The 19,674-nt window shown below is 40.8% G+C and overlaps 1 protein-coding gene across 50 annotated transcripts in view; it reads left to right on the top strand.

The window, feature by feature from the left end:
• camk2b1 (calcium/calmodulin-dependent protein kinase (CaM kinase) II beta 1) overlaps window positions 1-19,674 on the top strand; it is a 74,191-nt gene that overhangs the window by 48,073 nt on the left and 6,444 nt on the right. For 5 of the 50 annotated variants that reach the window (XM_044197658.1, XM_044197657.1, XM_044197659.1 and 2 more), the window contains 7 exons: window positions 2,318-2,350; window positions 5,476-5,544; window positions 9,306-9,350; window positions 11,989-12,037; window positions 16,326-16,415; window positions 17,177-17,320; window positions 18,919-19,095. In XM_044197658.1, coding sequence (XP_044053593.1) covers window positions 2,318-2,350; window positions 5,476-5,544; window positions 9,306-9,350; window positions 11,989-12,037; window positions 16,326-16,415; window positions 17,177-17,320; window positions 18,919-19,095 — 607 coding nt within the window. The remainder of the gene's footprint in view (window positions 1-2,317; window positions 2,351-5,475; window positions 5,545-9,305; window positions 9,351-11,988; window positions 12,038-16,325; window positions 16,416-17,176; window positions 17,321-18,918; window positions 19,096-19,674) is intronic. The other 45 variants (XM_044197692.1, XM_044197695.1, XM_044197694.1 and 42 more) reach the window with 23 other exon arrangements.

Genomic DNA, 19,674 nt, shown 5'->3' with positions numbered 1-19,674 from the left:
GCTCTCTTTTTTGTAGTTGAATGTGTTTGTTTCTCATTAATTTTGTGTTTCATGTTGTGTATGTCATAATCTGATTGGATGTACTATTTCTTGTGATACATGTGGAGATTGTGGTTTTGTTTTCAGATGGTGTGTGTCTGTATTAGGGCTACTGTATTTTTCTGTTGAGTATTGCACACCATTTTGGGTGTGTGGAGACATTCACAGATTTTTTGTAAAAAGCAACAGCCCTACATATCTGTGGACACGTGTCTGTATACGTGTGTGTGTGTGTGCATGTGGTTTTGTGCATATATGCATGTATCAGCCTGTGTGTTGCCTGCCAGAGCACAAGCCTCAAGTAGCACATCCTTCTGAAAGCACCCTTTATTTTGATTTGGCATTATTTAGCTCGTTGCCACCTCTCCATCTCCATTATTAAATGTAACCATCTGTCAGCCCTCCCCATTCGTTTTTTCATCACTTCCTCTGCCTCTCATCCCTCCATTTCTGTCTCTTCCTCCTCTTTCAGTGCTTCCTTTTCCTGCTCACCCCATCTGGTCTTTAACCCCACATTCCTGTTCATCCTTTAATGAAGATCTCTCACCATCCCACGCTCGCACATACACACACTGCAGTAACACATCCCACACAAAACTTCCATGAATGTGTCTGCGTGTGCAGCGACCATGCATGATAGTGTGCGACAAAGCTTGGAACATTGTGTACATGCAAACTAATGTGTTTGCTTCTCTTCTTTGCATTGTACATTATGCTAGGCAGAGCGTGGTGCACATACACGTGGACATACAGGCGTGTGTTTGTGTATATGTAAATGTGACAGTGTGTGAATACGTCACATTTGTTTGTCAGTTTGAAAAGAGAATGAAAGCGCAAATGGGGGTGTGAGCATGCCTGCACATCGAGTGTGCGTAAGCGTGGGTGTCCGCATGTGTGGTTTGCTTATGTGCATGTGCAGCTGTGCGTGTGTGTGTGTGTGTGTGTGTGTGTGTGTGTGTGTGTGTGTGCGTGCACATGGCCCCCCTCCCCTTTCTCCCTGCTCCGTCGGTTCAGCAGGGAATGTGACTCCGGTTCCAGGAATAGCTACCAGTCTGGACCCTGGAAACTCAGACGACAGAAATAGACGCTTACTTCCACTGCAGCGCACTCATTGCCTAGCAACAGGCTCCCCACACACTCGCCCCAAACCATTTCTAAAGGCGTCTTCTTCATTTGCTGCCGTCCTCCTTCCCTCCATCTTCTCTTGTTTCTCCTCTGTTTCTCCACATGTCCTTTTTGTTCTCTTGGTGACTCTGACCTCCTCTCCTCCTCCTTCTTCTCCGCTGGTTCATTTAATGGCACCTGACGTTTTTCAGCTATAGCACCTGCTCAGCTCAAGCAGGCGGTCTCTCTCTGGCAACTACACGCCACCGTCAGCCTCCCGTGCTGCCAGCTACTTACCATAAAAGCCACTCCATTCAGAATTTCATGCAGTGTTGTTATATTGATAACACACACTGTGTCTATTCTTTTTGTTTCTAAAACTTATTACATGTAGCATTCTTATACATCGATATGATGGTTAGATAAACTGATAAGCTGCTACAAAACAATCCAACAGATTTGGCCTGAATTCACAAGAATGTAAAATACAACACAGAGGGCATATTAGGTTCCAAAGTTTTTTTGGTCTTGTTCATTTGAGATGATTACACCTATGTCCTCAAATTATCAAGGTAAAAATTTATGGATGTTTAAATGCTACATGTAACAACTTTATAAGTATTGAGCCAGTGGTGATTTTAAATTTAAAATGAGTTCTGGGAGAATGCTTTAGTATTCTGACAGACTACATTTTGCATTTCCTTGTCTTGCTATTCTATTATGCCTCCATCTTGCTCCTTGTTGCCGCAAGTGTTCTTAATCTGTTGACAGAAGAACAGTGGGTCACAGTTTTGCTGTCTGCATGACTCTTCTGTGATCTGCTTCCCACTCTTGTGTCCTCTTCCTGATGACTTCCACTTAAACCACCGCTCCTTTTCGTGTGCTTGCACCTCCTTTCTTTCACAATAACACTTTGAAATCTTATTTCTATGAGGGGAGACACTTCTGCTTTGTCCAAGCTGTCTGGAAAAGTCTGATCCTGATCTTATTAAGGATTAAAAGCTGCGTTGACATCAAAGTGTGCAAGTTTTGCCTTACACTGACCACCTGATCTTGTACTTTGTACCAGTACATTCACTTTTTGTCATTGGTTACTTTATCTTCTTTCTTCCCTTCTTCTACCATCCATCCATCCGTCAATAAATCCATCCATCCATCAATCGCCTGAGGACAGAAACGCAAGTCCAGCTCTACTGTCCAGTATATGGTGAGCATGCTTTTTATGCATTTGCCCAGTCACTCCCTTTTTTTGCTCCCTCTCTCCACTTGTTAACTCCTGTATTTTTTTTATTTACCTTTCCCCTGCTTTTATTCTATTTCATCGGTGGAATCAAGCCTCCCTCACTTCACTGAAGTATTAATCTGTGACACACTGGTGCCTAATTCATGTAGCATTTTTATTCAAACAGCAGTCAGGGGTCATTTAAGCATTTCCTAGGAATAATGCTCTTGTGCACAAGAAGTGATACATTTTACATGCAGCACCTTGTTAAGAATTGCAGAAAACTGAGAAGGAAGTTAACATGACCAGCGATGGCTAATGAAAATAACAACATATACAGAAAGTCAAACTTAATTGACAGAAAATGCCAAGCAGAAGTCACAGCTTTGGCCCTTACAAAGTGCACTGCCATAAGACTAATCCTGACATTACTCTGAAAACGTAATAGAAGCAGGATGTTTTAGTTCCATCAGTGTTACTCCAGGGATGCTGCTCCAGATCTGTCAGGGGCACACTTTTGGAATAGAGGCAGCGCTTGTGCTTTTAATGCAGAACTCTTCGGTCTTACAAGACATTGCAAATACTTCAGACAAAAAGTAGGAACAAAAGTATGGGTAGGTGGGGACATACGTGCTCCTGGGACCACCTCTAAGCACGGAATACAGCACCTGACTTTTTAGCAGTACATTTTTAATTCAGGTAAGTGAATTGGAAAGGAATTTTACCCCTAACTTGTTTCCTTCTTTTCTGCCTTGAGGCACCTTCTTTATCCTGGCATGCCACTTTTTTCTACACACCCATCATCTCTTCTGCACCTCTTCCTCCTTAGTTCTCCCTGTGCACTGCTTTCATCGCCCACCTGGGGAACCACCTGTGAATACTTTTACCCATTTTGATCTTGGTAACATCATTAAATGGTATTAATTGTGCAGACTTCTCGATATGTATCCTCTGATGTTACCATGGTTTTGCTTTCAATATAGAAAATGGTTTAGATGTTTGGCTTTGGACATCAACAGTTGTTTCCACCACTGGCGAAGCTTTGGTCAGGACTATCTGTCATCATGCCAGTTTTTGAAATGAAAGGGGCTTTCTCCCCAAAGACACATGACGTGAATGCCTAAGACCCTGAGTTGATACTGCAAACAAGCTTTGTCTCTCCCGCTAATCGTTACTTTGATGAGGAATACATTTCCTGTTGCTCCACAGAGGCAGCAAAGTGATGGCTGACAACAGCTTTGGTTGGTTTAATGTGTGTGTGAATGTGGATGTTTGTTTGGGTGTGTGTGTGTGTGTGTGTGTGTGTGTGTGTGTGTGTGTGTGTGTGTGTGTGTGAAATGTCTATATGTCAGCTTATTGTCAGCTTACACCAGCTTTTATTTTCATGGTTGTTTTGTGTGTATGCATTGTGTTGTGTCTTTGCACTTGTGTGTACTGACATATAAGCTCTCTTCTTCTTGTCTCCTCTCCTCTCCTCTCCTCTCCTCTCCTCTCCTCTCCTCTCCTCCCTCCCTTAAGCCCAGTGGCTTACAGAATCCATATTATGGTTAACATATACACCCATACACACACACATCCTACTTGACTTTCTCTCCATCCTGCAAGTCAGTGTGTCAAACGGTTACCAGCCCCACTGGACTGCTTTGAAAGAAAATAATAATAATAATAATAAAACATTATTCATTTAATCTTGTGTTCTTTAATAAAGTTTTCCTTTTTTAAATTCAGGTAGAAATGTGTGTGATATGACACAATTCTGCTAGCTTAATTAGCATTAGAGCTAGATGGAATTCTCTCACCTCTTTGGCAGATTTCTTCCCCCTTTTAACATTCACACCATATGAAGGCTTAATGTGGCATTAAGTAATCCATGACTTCTCTTGACCTCTATCACTGACCAATAGTAATTGTTTAGATATAATAGTGTTACATGATTAAGATTTATGTTATGGTAGCTGACTTCTTAGAGTGAGTCACTTTGGTGTTTTACTTCCACACCCAGGACTCAGCCCCATTTAGCAATTTCAAGTTAATATTTTCCAAACAAGATTACAAATAATGTAATGTAGATTCAATGCAAATATCATTATGATTGAACTAAACTATAAAGGACTGGCCGCTCTTTGATGTGTGGTCTTCAAAGGAGCATTTGATCGTGGCTTATAAAGGTGATTCATTACGGCCAAATGGCACAGTCAAATTGTTGCAATGTGGAATCCTAAGCAGCGGAAGTTACCAATGACAACACAATGATGAGACGCAGTGTCACCCGCACCCTTATATCACCTCTCAGAATTACAGATCAGTCTTGTGAATGATTGTCTTAGGTAACCCTTTCATCACTGCTGCTGCCTGCCATTTACTGGACTCCACACTCAGACATACACCTATGTTTATCATACTATGCTTGGGCGGATCTTCAGTTACTGCTTATCTGCTATTTTCTGTCTCTTAATTTGACATTTTCCATTACTGAGCTATTGCAAACTAAAATTGTAACCTTAAACCCTATACCTAAGCCCAGACCCTAAATCTACAGTACATTAAAGGGTCGGTTTACCCAAATTACCTTAAAAAAAAAACTACCAAAACAATTTCCTCCTCACCTCTAGTGGTATCAAGCCATGCTGATAGTTTTAATTTTATTTGACAAGGTGATTTACAACAGTAGAGGTTTTTTGGTAGTGACAGTATTTTAGTCTAAAGGTAGAAAATAAGGAAAACTGTAACCTTGACAGTTATGAAAAGACATTTTGATTACTATGAGCAGCACAAATGAAACTCCATTAACCTCTTTTGTATTGTGGTGGCGGGAGAATTTTTCAGAGACAGATATGTCAAAGTCTCTGCATCATAAACATAAAACTAACCTCTTCTGAAATTCTGTTTCTAATTCTAACTGAAAATAAGTGACAATTAACCAGCAGGATGTCACAAGACCAAGTTGAAAAGCTCAAAATTAGTTCTCACAAGGATAGGAGTGCAAGGACACAAACGTACATAAAAAGCGCACACATACACATGCATGGACACACTCTCACAAACCCACTTCTTGCTGTTGTTAACACTCTTGTTGTGTCTCCTCCCTTTCCTCTCCTTTTCTTGCACAGCCCCAGACAAACAGCACCAAAAACAGCATAGTCACCAGCCCCAAAGGAAACATCCCTTCACCTGCTCTGGTATTTACCTCCTAACCCCCCCTTCACCTGTGTGTCTGTGTGTGTGTGTGTCTGTCTGTCTGTCTATCCCACCCGCCTGTGTGTCCTTCAAGACCCCTACCTTCACCCTACCTCACTCCCTTACTCCTTCACCTTTGTCTGTTTTTCCTCTCCATCTTGTCGATTGTGCTTGATCTTTGCCTAGCTGCTGCGATGGCCACAGCGGTCGGAAAGGTCTTTAAACAGCAGGTGGTGTCTGGAAACATTTCCCCATGGCAGGTGGGAATGCTATGTGACTTCCACTCGGGTTCATATTGTGCTGCCATGTCATTTTCTCTGTTTGTGAAAGTTTGCCAAAGAGGAACAGACAGCAAATGCCTGCCGGGGCAGTCAGTGCGATTACCCCCTCCTACTATTTATGCCTCTGTAGGGAAGCAGTTCCCCGCCGCTCGGGCATCAAAGTCCAAAGGTCTGCAGATTGTCCTTCCAGCCAAAGCACACCAGCTGATTTCAGAGATGAATTCCTCCTCTTCTTTTGATGGTGTGAAAATCATTGAAATCAGCTGATTCGCTGGAATGAAAACCTGCATGTTCTTGGGCTTCTGGCACATGGTCACACACCACTTTTATACTTGTACTAGGCATCAGGCATCCAGGAGAGATTTCTAAGTTATTTGTATTCATTGAGTGCTTCTCTTCTTGATCTGTGTGGACATGATACCATTTTCATTTTTCTGTAGATGAGTTGTAGACATGGGAACTGATGCAGCAATTTCCATTTCCCATCATTTTCAATTATTAAAAGCCATCATCATTTGTGAATCTGTTAGAATAAGATCACCCAACAATACACCTTTTGGATAAATAAGCCCAAAAATGTGTATATATCAAGAACAAATGTGTAGGTTTTACGTTAATGCTGGCGATTTTTACAAAGTAAATCATAGATTTTTAATTGTCCTACCTCCCAGACAGCTATGGTTTCAGTCCATGCCAGCAACAAATCAAAACAGTCTCTGCTCGCAACTGCATTACCAGGTAAGGGTAGGATCAGTCTGTAAACACACAGTATGGTCCGTGAAGACGGCACATAAGTTCAAATTGCAAACATATAAATCATGTACTTTAGTCTATAGACATCACAGGATAACTGTAATAACTGTAGCTATCAGTGACATTTAGTTAACATCAGACACATATTTTTTTCTACTTGTGCTACACCATATGCTTATGTTTTTATAATGACCCAATTTCCTCTCAGGAAAGTCTTTCCTGTCAACATTTTTTTTAACCAGTGCAAAAACACTGCAGGTGAAATCTCCATGCTGCTTACGGCTCACTGTCGACATCATTAATCAGTTAGAGAAATTATCTTTACCTTTGTTAAAAACAGCAAAAAACTCCATACTCGCTCTGTTTTTCATGACTAAAGTCTAAAGACTATCTACAGTGTTGTCTGAATACTTTGCTAATCATTCAGGGTGAAGCGCTACAGGAGGTGAGGGTTTCATTTTAATGTTGTTAGTTTGCATTCGTTTTCTGATACCATCATGGTTCCTTTTAAAAAGTAAAAAGTCTGTATAAGAATGTGGAAATGTAATTAAAGGCTTTATTTCTAACTTGATTCACTATATAGACATTGTAAAAAACTAAAGAATGATTGTGCACATATTCTACTTTATATACAGTGTTTTATTGGGAACATCAACAACAACCCAAACCACTAGGTTGGTATGTTGGGTATTACCTGGTTTGTATCACCAGCACAAGCTTACCCTCAGTTTGACACAGTGATTAGAAGTAGCCACCTGCTTTCAGTCCTTTCGTCAGAGAAGGCAAAATGAGAAGCACACCGCCATACACACCGATGGAGCAACAGGTGCAGCCATGTGAGCATATTTTTATGATAGACATGCTCACAGTTGTCCTCTTGTGAGTGTGTCTGTTTGTGTGTGCATGCAAGTGATGTTGGATTAAGTCTCATTCCAGTCTGCACATTTGCCGACATACTATCAGAAGCTCTTGATGGGAAGTTTAAGTTTATGTGCTTTGGAAGTGTAGGTACAATCGTGGAGCAGAGGAGCCCTTTTTTCTGATCCTTGAAGGAATTAGAGAGTGTGAGGGTGGCTGTGATCTCCATGCTGTTGCTAGGGACTTGAGCAAGTTACTTTTTAGCTATTTGGAACATTAACTCCTTCATTACAGAGCTGCCAGGCCATGGAGAGACAGACTGCCTTCCCTTACAGGACCTTCATTTTCTGACTTGGAAGCAGTGTGGTAGGGTGATCTTAAATGTGCCCATGTACTTAAACATATATGTGGCATTACTCTGTTTACATAAAACAAAACACCATATCAATTAAATCATTTAACTTAGCTGTGCTACTAGAACATCACTGGAAGAGCAGCAGTGTTGATGTAAGGTCAGTAGTTATGTGTAACGGTCAAACCCTTCCCCATCTGATGATGTGACGCCATCAGGACTCCCCTCCTTCTAATCTGCAAAAAAGGTACTTTGTTCTCACTCATCATCATCTCCCAAGTTGCCACCAGTGCTTGTTGCCCTGGGCGACGGTTGCCCTGACAACACCGCCATCATCACGAGGGATAAGCTGATGATTGGTCATCACAAAGGTGTCACTTCCTGGGGGGAGAAGAGAGCTGCAAAGAATATGGGGGTGGTGGTGGGTTCTGATTTACTGTACATCAAATGACAGTTCCTAACTGTGGAGAGCTGTAGAAAAGGGAGAAAATATGTGTCTCCGTTCTAAATCATCAGCAATCAGTGCTTGCTGTATAGGGTGGCAAGAAGCCAACACTGTGGGGTTTGTCAACCATAAAGGCCAAGTACCAGTGTTTGAAAGGAGCCACTAATTGTGCTAAAAACATAACAGTCATAGCAGAAAAGGCAAAAAGACATCTGATTGCAAGAAGGAAAACGGCTCCTTTCTGTAACGCACTGTGCTCAAAGTGGAAGTGATAGCTTAGTTTTAGCAGCAAGAAGATTTAGATGGGGTTGGTAGCAGAAAACATAACAAGGAGAAAAGTTATACTGTATGGCTAATGTTGTGGAGTGACTGATTTTAGACTGGATTTCTTTTAGAAAGGGATCCTGAGATGATGCCAGTATCCTCCCAGCAGTCCTCGCCTTTTCTGTTGAGACAAGTGTGAAGGAACAAAATGACCCATTTTCAAATTGTGGGACATCTTAGTCTTTTTGCTGGGTGTGCTAGTGCCTTGTAAGATGTTGAGGCCAGTGTTAATCTATGTCAGAGCACATTTCATTTATATTGTATGAGCTGGCTGATTTTCTCTTAATTGTAATTTAGAACTGTCTTGATTCTGTACATGTTTGCATCATTGTAGGGCATTGAAGTCAATTTAGAATTATGCATGCACAGCAAGGCAGTGCAGAACTAAAGAGAACCCATGTTCAGCACACCCTGGATAAGTTAAGGTTACAAAAATGTCATGTTTTGAGGGCTGTGAACATACTGTATCTGTGTGTGTGTGTGTGTGCAGCATTTGCAGAGAACAGAACTGACTCCAAATTACGGTTTTCAGCTCATCCACCCACTCACTTCACTTTGGAGGATTCTTCCCTCTCTCCTTTGTCAACCTTAACAGGCACTTTCTCTTCATCCAACATTCATATCACCCTCTTTTTTTCCTCTTTGTCCATTTTTCACACTATTTTCTCTTTCTTTCCTTCCCTTTCTTTCCTTTCTCTCGTTTATTCCATGTTCCTCCATCCCCCCTCCCTCCTCCTCCTCTTCCTCCAGGAACCTCAGACAACCGTCATCCATAATCCAGTGGACGGGACAAAGGTATACATCATTCCCCAGTCCTGACCTATTCTTTATCCTCTTTGTCATTCTCCTCCTCTTCCTCATCTGTTCCTGCCCTTTGATCCTTCTTTTTATCATGCATCTGTGTGAGCACACCATGGCATTGATTTACTAATGCGTTGGTGCATATGTCTTTGTGTGTGTGTTGCTTGAGAATAAACCCCTCAGTTAAATGGCTTTATATTATGAAGGAAACAAGGGGTGGATGGGATAGTGAATGTTGCTTACCTTGTTAACCAGTGTCCCATTGAGCAAACTTTTGTGTTTTTTTGTTTGTTTTTGTTTTGTTTTGTTTTTGCCACTTATGGGACCTCAACACACACATTACACTCCCTTATAGTATAAATGAACAACAGTATATAATGACGGTAACTACAATGGTATGTATATTTTCATTAAAGTGGGAACAGTGGTGATATCACCAGAATGATAAATCAGTGAAAATAATCTAACAAAGACTCAAGGGCTTGGATCTCATATCAGAGCTGAGCAAGTAAACAAAAAATTACCAAATTTGACATTTTGCTCATTTAAGTGTTCAGTAAAATCTCTTCTGAGAACTTTGCAAAGCATTGTGCAGCGTAATGATAAGTATTGCTAATGATTTTATGTTTAAACATTTACAAAAACAAGATCTTTTACCAGATCATAGAATCTAGATTGTAGTTGCCAGAGAGCTATGATATAGTTGAAAGATAATGTTTTTTAATATCAAGCATTTATTATGCCTGTGTGTGTCTGTACTTGTACTTGCTACATAGTGAGGACTGAAACACATTTTTTATCTACAGAGTGAGGACATTTTTAGAAAGTGAGGACATTTTGGCCGGTCCTCACGACTTCAAAGGGCTGGTTTTAAGGGTTAGGTTAGAATTAGGTTATGGTTAGGGTGAGGGTAAGGGTTAGTGTTAGGCATTTAGTTGTGATGGTTAAGGTTAGGGTAAGGGGCTAGGGAATGCATTATGTCAATGATGGTCCTCACAAAAATAGAAGTACAAGGATGTCTGTGTGTACGTGTGTGTGCTACTGTGTTTGCTCAAGTTGTTTTTGCTGAGTTGTGATGCAGAGTTGTGAACAGATTTTAGATTTACATTAGATTTTGGGTCAGACCTCAGAAAGAAGTGCATGGCTTTGAATTGTGTACAACGGCAGGTCTCTGAGAGTCCAAAGAGAGGATACACAGGAAGGCACTGACAGTATATGGGAAGAATACTGTTTTTACACTAGGCTGCTAGTGCAGCTTCCTTGACGTCTAAAAAAGTTGCTCGCTTTGTTTGGTCCATCTGGGCATGTGAGAATGTGAACATAAGCAAGCAGTCTGTGATTGGACATACAAATTGCAAAATGAACAGAGGGCAAGCGTAGAGTCAAGATTAAATGGGTGAAATGCATTAATATATGGGCTGAGAAATTAATGTAGTATAAACACCAGTAAGGGAAATTACAGCAAAGTGCACAAATAAGTGTATCATGTTTACATAGGTAATATTTTACAAGCCCTAGCTTGCCTGTCATCTGGCAGGATGAAACTAAATGAATAAGATGCAAAATGTCATAAATATAACTTCTCTATGATTCAGACCAAAGAAAACAAACTGTAGGTGTGATCACACTTTTAGTGATATTTCTAATATTTGAGTATGCTTGCCCCAATTCTCTCTCACACACACACTTTTTCTCTTCACTAGTTCTTCCTCTCCTCAGGTCACCAGCTGCTCTTTACAAAGCACAAAAATGGCTATGAAACCACTTTTGTGCTTTGTGCTTGTGTTGCTGTTCGTGCACGTGTGTACTTCTAATGAGGTCACAGAGTCTCTGAACTCTCCTCTACATGCAGGGGAATTTAGGCCCATTTAATCTGCTAATTGGAAGCCAGAAGCTAACTTCTCCTCTGGCGAAAGCCTGACAAGAAAAAGTCAGGCAGACAGAAAGGTAGATAGCACGATCTGAAGCTCTGCTTAAGATGACAACTAATTGCCCTTTGAGAATCCATTCTGCCTGCTTCCATTGTTGAAATAGATGGATGGAGCACATCCCATTGAGTTTCTGTCAGTTTCAGCAAGAGATCAGAGCACCCTGTGGAGGAAAGACGTCACTTGTCCACATGATGTGACACACACACACACACACACACACACACACACACACACTGATAATGAAGCAGAGGGAGCTTTGCCCGGAGTAGAAAAAGAGAAAAGAAATTTCAGGCCAAGGGTGAAAAGGTCAAATATGGAATGACTGTTGACACAGTGGCATGTTGGGCTACTAAGCTGATGGGTTTACTGGAATGGTTTGACTTTCTAGTTGCAAAGGTTGGATGGTTGTGACACATTAACACATTAACGGCATTGAACAATATTGGGATTTTGTCCTTGTTTGGCATCTGTTAATGAATTGAATCCACATTAATTGGCCTTGATATATTTGGTGCTCTGTAATCAGTTTTTGTTTTGTGAAGACTTCACATGGCAACTTAGTAATATGCCCCCTGCTGGCCTGCGTTCTGATTGTGTAAAAAAAGTCTCTTTACCACTCTGTGTGTCTTCATGTGTGTTCAGCATAAGTGTGTGTGCTATTATGTTTGAACCCAAAATGACTTTCTATCTCTGATCTCCAGGAGTCATCAGACAGCAGCAACACCACTGTGGAGGATGAAGATGTGAAAGGTAAGACTGCAGAGATACAAAACATGACAAATTCCGAAGCTCAAAAAAGTTAAGTACTGAACTGTTTGCTGCAGTTGAAAAGCTGGAATACTTGACTTGACAACTTGAATTTTGGATCATCACTTGACATTTTTACTGTATTGATGTAACTGTTTTTTTTTTTTGTTTGTTTTTTGCTGCAGCCAGTCAGTCCATCTTTATGAAATTGGTCCCAGTTGCTATCATATTTAAAAGCTTAGAAATTTGCAGTTAAGCGTTCTGACAATCCAGAGAGCCTACAAATGTCCTCTCACAACTGGTGCTCTGCTTTGCATGAGCTTCTTGTTTATTAGACGAGAATATCACAAGCCTCAGGGTGGTAATGCATTTTGATGCCAGCTGTTGAAAAACTCTCTCTTGCAACTGGCTTTGTCTTTGTAGCTGCTTATTAGAGGAATTTTCTCTCTCTTTGAGATGTGTTTGATATTCTGACAGAGTGAACGTTTGTGTAATCGTGATTCTTGACCATCAGATACAATGTGGAACAAAAATGGCTTAATGACTTCTTCTTTTTTTCTATTCAGTTAATGTGTAAACACCAAAAAATAGATATTTTTAATCACAGCAGCACATGCTAGATGTACAGGGATTGTTATTTTGAAAATAAGAGTACACTTCATGTGTGGTGTGGACTGTGTAAATGTGACTCTGACTTAGTCACCCAGCAGTCAACCGGCTGATAGCTGACCTCTTACTGACCCCTCATGGAGCCTAGCTGTATTGCTTCCTTCTGCAGGTTTTTCAGAAAGACTGAAGTGGTGTTTGTTTGTGTGTGTGTGTGTGTGTGTGTGTGTGTGTGTGTGTGTGTGTGTGTGTGTTGGGGGGGTGACTGTGAAATGTAAGAGGCCTTGTAATGCTGTTGTGGTTTGGCTTTCTCAAAAGTGTTGGCGTTTGGCTGAAATCTTAATACTGACAAACACACACCTCTGAAATTCCAAAATGCCTGTGTGGGGTGTCAGCTTGCGGAGTTGTGTACTTGTGTTGTGAGCGTGTGTATATGTTGCTTGTGGCTGGAATTGTGAATTGACTGTCTTAGTGGCACATATCACACATATCAGCAAGTAACTTCACAAAATGCTTTTGTGTCTAGCCCTTTTTGTCCACTGTGCATGTGACTGAATCTATGTGTGTGTGTGTGTGTGTGTGTGTGCGTGCGTGCGTGTGAATGCATGGGTTCTGCCTCTGCTTATCTATGCCAACACACTCAAACACCCCTGTTCTCCACATCCAAGCTGAGTACAATGCATCTAAATCAGGTCATGAATGTATAATTTCAGTGCCAGGCATACAGAACAGAATGTGCGCTTCCATCTCCTCCTCCTCCCCATAGAGGCTTTGCTGCTATGTCACAAATTCCCTAGCAACCATGGCAGAGCCATCATGTAGGTCTGTAAGAAAAAATAACCAGTGTTGGAAAGAGTACTACAATTATGAAGTAGTACTCAAGTGGAAGTACTCTTATTGGTATTATGCTTATTGTAAAAGCAGAAGTTTTAGTTTGAAAATCCCCTTAAGTGAAAGGGTATCTCCTTTAAAATGTGCTCAGAGTAAAAGTAACTGAGTCACTTTTCAGAAAGAAGAACACAATCTTAAATCTCACCTAAAACTCTGAATTGTAAATTGACTGTCTTCACCTAAAACCCTGACAGGACGGAGTTCAAACAATGTATTTTATTTAGTGGAAAGCTGGGAAATTACAGTAAGTAAGTAAAGTAAAGTGCACATTGTAAAGATAGATTTCTCTTCTCATATTCTTTGACTGACAGTTGACCGCAGTGTTCATGTTTCAAATAATTACAGACAGTCAACATTTGTACCGTAATAGATTTGATTTGAACTGTAATCAAGGACACAACTTCAGTAAATATGTGACAATAAAGTAAAAATGTGACTTTAGAAAAAGTCCCAAGTACACAATGAAGCTACCAATTACAGTATCAGGGATAAATGTATTTCATTACCTTTACTGTGGGCATCAGGTGTTCTCATGTAATGGATAGACACAAAGTATAGTGACTAGTCAAGTAAATTAGATATCTGGTTGAAAATGGTGTCAGTCAGTGTAGGACATTTCTTGAACGTTCCAGGGAAAAGATGATCAGCTAGATTTGTTTTAAAAGTTTTGATCAGCGCCGTTAACTACCTTTAGCACCATCTCTTGGGAATTAACCTCAATTCCAGAGCACATAAGAAACATTCGACCTTTGGCTTCATGAGGTAGCTTACCAACAAGTTAATAAAGCAAAGTAACAGTTTCAGTGGCTCATTCAATCATTTACGGTGAGGGGAAGTTGTCATGCTGTCTGGTGTTTGCATATGTAACTCTAAATTTTATTTGTTATATGTTAGTTGAAAGTTTTGTACAACCTCAGGTGTGATTCCGGTAAAATTGTTCATTTTTTCACTTAACATGGAGACATTATTATGCACTAACTAATAATGAAACGCCATGTCATTGATAGCACAGCAACATTATTCTGAAGTTATTTGTTAGAGTAGCGAGGACTGGGCCATGTATTTGTACACCGTGACTTAGCCCAAAAAATATGTAATTCCATGTCAGCTAACGTGCCTTCTATCTAAAAATGTCATAAAATGTCAGATTCATCAAAGTTCACCCTGTTGCTCATTTAAAATTAATTATTAAAATTGCCCTTGATGGATGTAGGGTAGCCCAAGGGAGCATTACATCACCTGAAAATCCTTTATACCCCAGGCTCTACTGTACCATACTGTACTTTCCCTGTACACACAGTGTAAGGTAACCTCCCCCCTACCCATTTCCTTCCCTTCCAAGGTCCCAAATTGGAGCCCCACCACCCCACCCCTCTGGCAGGAGTTGACAGGGCAAGGGCACCTTGAGAGGGGGTCGGAGTTAAAGGGGGAGGTGTCTAAATTTAGCCCTGGTGACAGGAAATGGAGACGGAGTGCCCAGAGAGGATTAAAAACACACCGCTCTGCTAGCGCCACCCTTAGATAGCATTAGTCTCACACAGCAGTTTTAAGACTCTTAAGATACGAACCAGCACATAGCACGGTTAGCGCCAGAGAAAACTACAAGAGCCAGGTACGTGCAGGAGGAAGGGGAGCCGTGTTTGTTGGAATAGTTTGTGTCATGTTGGCCTTTGTAGGATCTTGCCAGGTCAGTGAGTGCTCGACAGCTGGTTTGTAACCCAACACCTGTGCTGGCTTTTGGAGCATCTGAACACATATCTGTTCTGTTACTCTCTCCCAATACTTTTATAGTAGAGAATATGTTACAGACACTGTTTTCTGAGGCCTTCTTGTTGTGAGTTGTTAATATACATTTGTTGTATAGGAGATCATTTTTTGACATCAGTTATAATTTATAGGATTACTTGCTGTTAAATTGCTAATCCTGAAGTTCTTCTTTTTGCGACATCTGTGGAATGAAGTGCTAATTGCTGGGATGTTTCTGCACTGAACTTTCAAGGGATCACCTGTCAGTCAGTGTGGGCTGCGCTGTGACGTCTTTGGATTTACTGTTATGTTTGGTTTCTGTAGTTACCACTTTTAGCTGAGAGTAGGAAAATTGCCATTTATTGATGCAAATGTTGTGGATTGTTTGTGTTGGTCTGTGAATTTCATTTGCTCATGTTTTAGAGCGTGCAGTCTTACCTCTAGTAATGCGATATTGTGGCAGGAATCTCCTTTTCTTTCTCTTTTCTGTCCTGCCAGTCTTGTGCCATCTATTTTTTCCTGCATGGACGCCTTCTTTCCCTCTATTTGTCAATGAGTGTTCATGTGTTGCGTTTCCCTCTGTGCCAGCTGATTAAACAGACGAGCGGTAATGAGTAACATCCAACTCTCTCTCATTATCATGGCCATCACCATTGTCATCATCCATCCTCTGCTCACTGGCAAGACTTCCATTAAAGTCTCAGTAAAAACTCACATGCAGCAGCAGCTACAGTTGTAAATCCTGCTGAAATTGAGTCGTTAACTGAGATAACGAGGAAAATGCTTTATTTTGTTCTTTTATAATGAGATCTGGTGACAGAGGACTGTCAATGAAAAGTAGCTGTAATTTCTCAGAGCGAGGAAAGGTTGACTGGGTTTATCGTCTTGTATTTATCTGCCCCCTCACCATGTCATCTCACGCTCGCTTCGCCCTTCCCATCATTCCTCACTGTGACATTTCTGTTGTGCAATATGTTCGGCTGGTTGTCATCTCTCTTTGAATTCATGTGTGTGTTTGGTCTCATTCTGTGTGTGCGCATGTCATCAGGAAAGAGCTTAGACAACAGCTCGCTTAAGGCGCAGTCCAGCACAAGCTCCCAGCCTGATAGCTCTCAGGGCTCCTCAGCTGCTGTGTACTGTAAGTCAGCATGGCCCGCCAAATGCAGCCTGTAACGCACACAAGCACACACACACACACACACATTCATATGCTCTACTAGCAGTTCACCTTGACTAAATCCTTCCTTGTGTGTATTCAATTTAGCATCCCTTCATGTGTTAAAAGCATACATTACATCTCATTTAGCACCACTAAATCCAAGTACCCTAACTTATACTGTGCTTCATTCCTTCAGAGTCTTCTTAGTCAGCACCATTCCTACATCTTACTATCAGACAGTGTAAAACATCTAATAACAACATAAATAGTTGTTCTGAAAAACAGTGAGATGCTTTGTAGTATTTCTACTCCTCTACTATCCCATCCTCCCCCCTGTTCCGCCCACGCCACGTGTGTTTAGAGTAACTCGTTGTCTCCTTCTCATGGACATATTTGGAATAGCAACACAATACTGCTTCATGACAATTTGTGTCTTAATATTGTTTTTCAGACATTTCTAAGCATGAATCTTGCTCTCTGTCTTTTATTTTTCCCTTTGCTGTCTTTGACTTTGTCTTGGAGAGCTCTATTGATACATCCAGTACCACAATTTCACAGTAAATGAGACTTCATTGCTGTTTATGTAAATCTCACCTTTTTTCACATTTGGCTGGTTGGCCTGCTTGTCTTAGTGCTGTCCAAGACAAAATTTGTTCATCTGAATGGCAAAATGCTTTGGTCAACCTTCCATTTAAGTGTACTGTCTCCCATGTTCCTACCTTCCTCCCTCCTAAACTCAGCTGCCACAAAGTTTGCTGACCTACTGGGCTCAGTTCGTAGGGGCTCAGGGCCCACATCTGACGGGGAAGGGAGATCCAGCACTCCACCTCCCGCTGTCCTCTCCGCCCCCTCCCCTCCACACACCCCTGTTGTCCCCATGCAGAGTAAGTAGAAAAGAGCAAGAACAGGGAGTGTACAGTTAGGCCTTTCACGGAAATTCCTTTATCGACTTATCGAGGTCAGCAAAAATGATCGAGTTTAAGTCCATACATTGTACAATATTGCCCATTGCGTTTACATACGTGTTTATTTGGAAAAGAATGTCACCAACAGTTTAACCAACATAATGCCAGAATAAACAGCAGGGTTTTCCCTACATTATAAGACTTAGGCACAACTCCTGATCGTTTTGTTTTTGTTTGTTTGTTTGTTTGTTCTTCACAGCACCTAAGCCGAATAGAACAGAAAAAAACTATGCTGAGACTATGAGTCTGAGAAACATTTTGCTGACATAGATCACTGCTGCACCTTTGTCATTTCTGCATCTTTAGAAATCCCTTCAAGATTTAAGCAGAGTTTTCTTATGGACCAAATTTGCTAATTCAAGGAAGGAATGGTACTAAAGTGGCACTAAAGAGATACGAAAATGTTAAAACCACCTCCAACTGCACAATCAAAATATGTTGCTGTGATGATTTAAGCAAAAAATAAATATAAAGGATAAAGCTGACAATGTTCTACATTTTTGTTGTTGTCAAAAAATCCAATGAAAAGAGCAAAACAATTAGTGAATTGATCCTAAGTATAGTCTGTGCAGCCACCCCTGATCATGTTTATTCTTCTGTACCATAGAGATCCATTGTTGTCCAAAAAGTATTAAAAACACAACAATGAGCCACATTGTTTCACTGAGAGTCACGTTCCTTCGTTACAATGAACATGGGCACTGAAGTTTATTTTGAGTTAGTCCCACATACAGCTGCTGTAAATACTCAATGGTGCACCAAATGTGTATTATTCCTGCTGAAAATAGTCCCAAACAGTTGCACTATTTAGATCTGTTTTTTGAAATTATATATTTATTTCCCCATTTTATTTACATCTTTATTAGAAATGAATGGGCCTGAGTGCCACAGACAGGGTAGGAAAGTCAGAAAGTATTAAGAGACAGACTAGCACATTGTTTGTTTTGGTCTTGGTTTTAACTGACAATAAGTAAAACACAGAATAACACCATCCTGACTATGTTGATATTCTATGATTATGATTGTAACTGCATAGTTTAATTTAAACTGTGTTTTTTATATTTGAAGTAGACTATTGTAATAACTGTATGCAAATGAAAGGCTTAGGGATAAATGAAAGCTATAATACTGCAGGTTTAATGAAAAGCAGTGTGCTTAACTTCTCCCAAAACTCATAAACAGCCAACTGTTTGGCTGCTGAATCTTCCTCAGTCTCATTTTGTAACGCTACACTGTGGATGTGTATGTAGTACAAAAGCATCTAAACTATGTAGATGTATAGTTGATGAAACCATCTCATGTGAAAAATTGTTATAATTAGCGAGATTGCAGACACTGTAGTTCAATTTATAGTTATTGTGATCACAAATACACAAAATCCTAAAGGGATTTCCTTGTTTCTTCATTTCTTTACTCTCTTTTTGTTTCCCTCCTCACTGTTTCTAATCTATTCTTTTGCATTCCTCCACCTCCACCTCCACCCACTCATCCATCCATCCTGCCTGGACGGCACTCAGTGTCTCGGCTCACCGACCTGGTAAGCAGCGTTCGCAGGGTGCCGGCAGCCCCTGCCCCCGAGGTTGACACTGCACCGGCGCCGGTACCCAGCGTCAGGCCCACCCTTCCACCTGCACACACCACCTCCCCACCTCCCCCTCACTCTCCCTTCAGCCCTTCCCTGTCTTCCTCCCAGAGTGAGTACCAAGCATGACCCACCCCGACTCCACGCATGGTAGCCAATCACGGGGCTTAATCAAATGACATTTTAAGATTTCAGTGCAGGACTGTCTGTGAGCAACCGTATTTATCAATTAATCAATCAATCACACTTTATTAACATAGCACCTTTCAGACAAATCAAATGCAATTCGAAGTGCTTTACAAGGGATATACAAAATTTAGGATATAAAAAATGGATTTAGAGATTAATGCACACTAAAACAATCAAAAACTAAAAGTTAAATGAATAAGACAACAATAAAAGATGTATAGTTAAAATAGTTTTAAAAAATTTTTTTTAAAATGTTTTCAGCTGCTCTCAGATCCTCTGGAAGGCTGTTCCAGCATCTTGGAGTGATGCAGAAACTGTTGTACATGCTTTTATCTCCTCACGCCTTGATTACTGTAACAGTCTGTTCATTTGTCTTAATCAAAAAACTTTGACACGACTGCAGACTGTACAGAAATCAGCTGCTAGGCTTTTAACCAGGACCAAGAGGTACGACCACATCACACCTGTTTTAGCTTCCTGTTTGTTTTAGGATTGATTTTAA

Source organism: Siniperca chuatsi, linkage group LG5 (assembly GCF_020085105.1).
Source record: "Siniperca chuatsi isolate FFG_IHB_CAS linkage group LG5, ASM2008510v1, whole genome shotgun sequence".
NCBI lineage: Eukaryota > Metazoa > Chordata > Actinopteri > Centrarchiformes > Sinipercidae > Siniperca > Siniperca chuatsi.
This window is presented reverse-complemented; position numbering and strand designations above follow the sequence as displayed.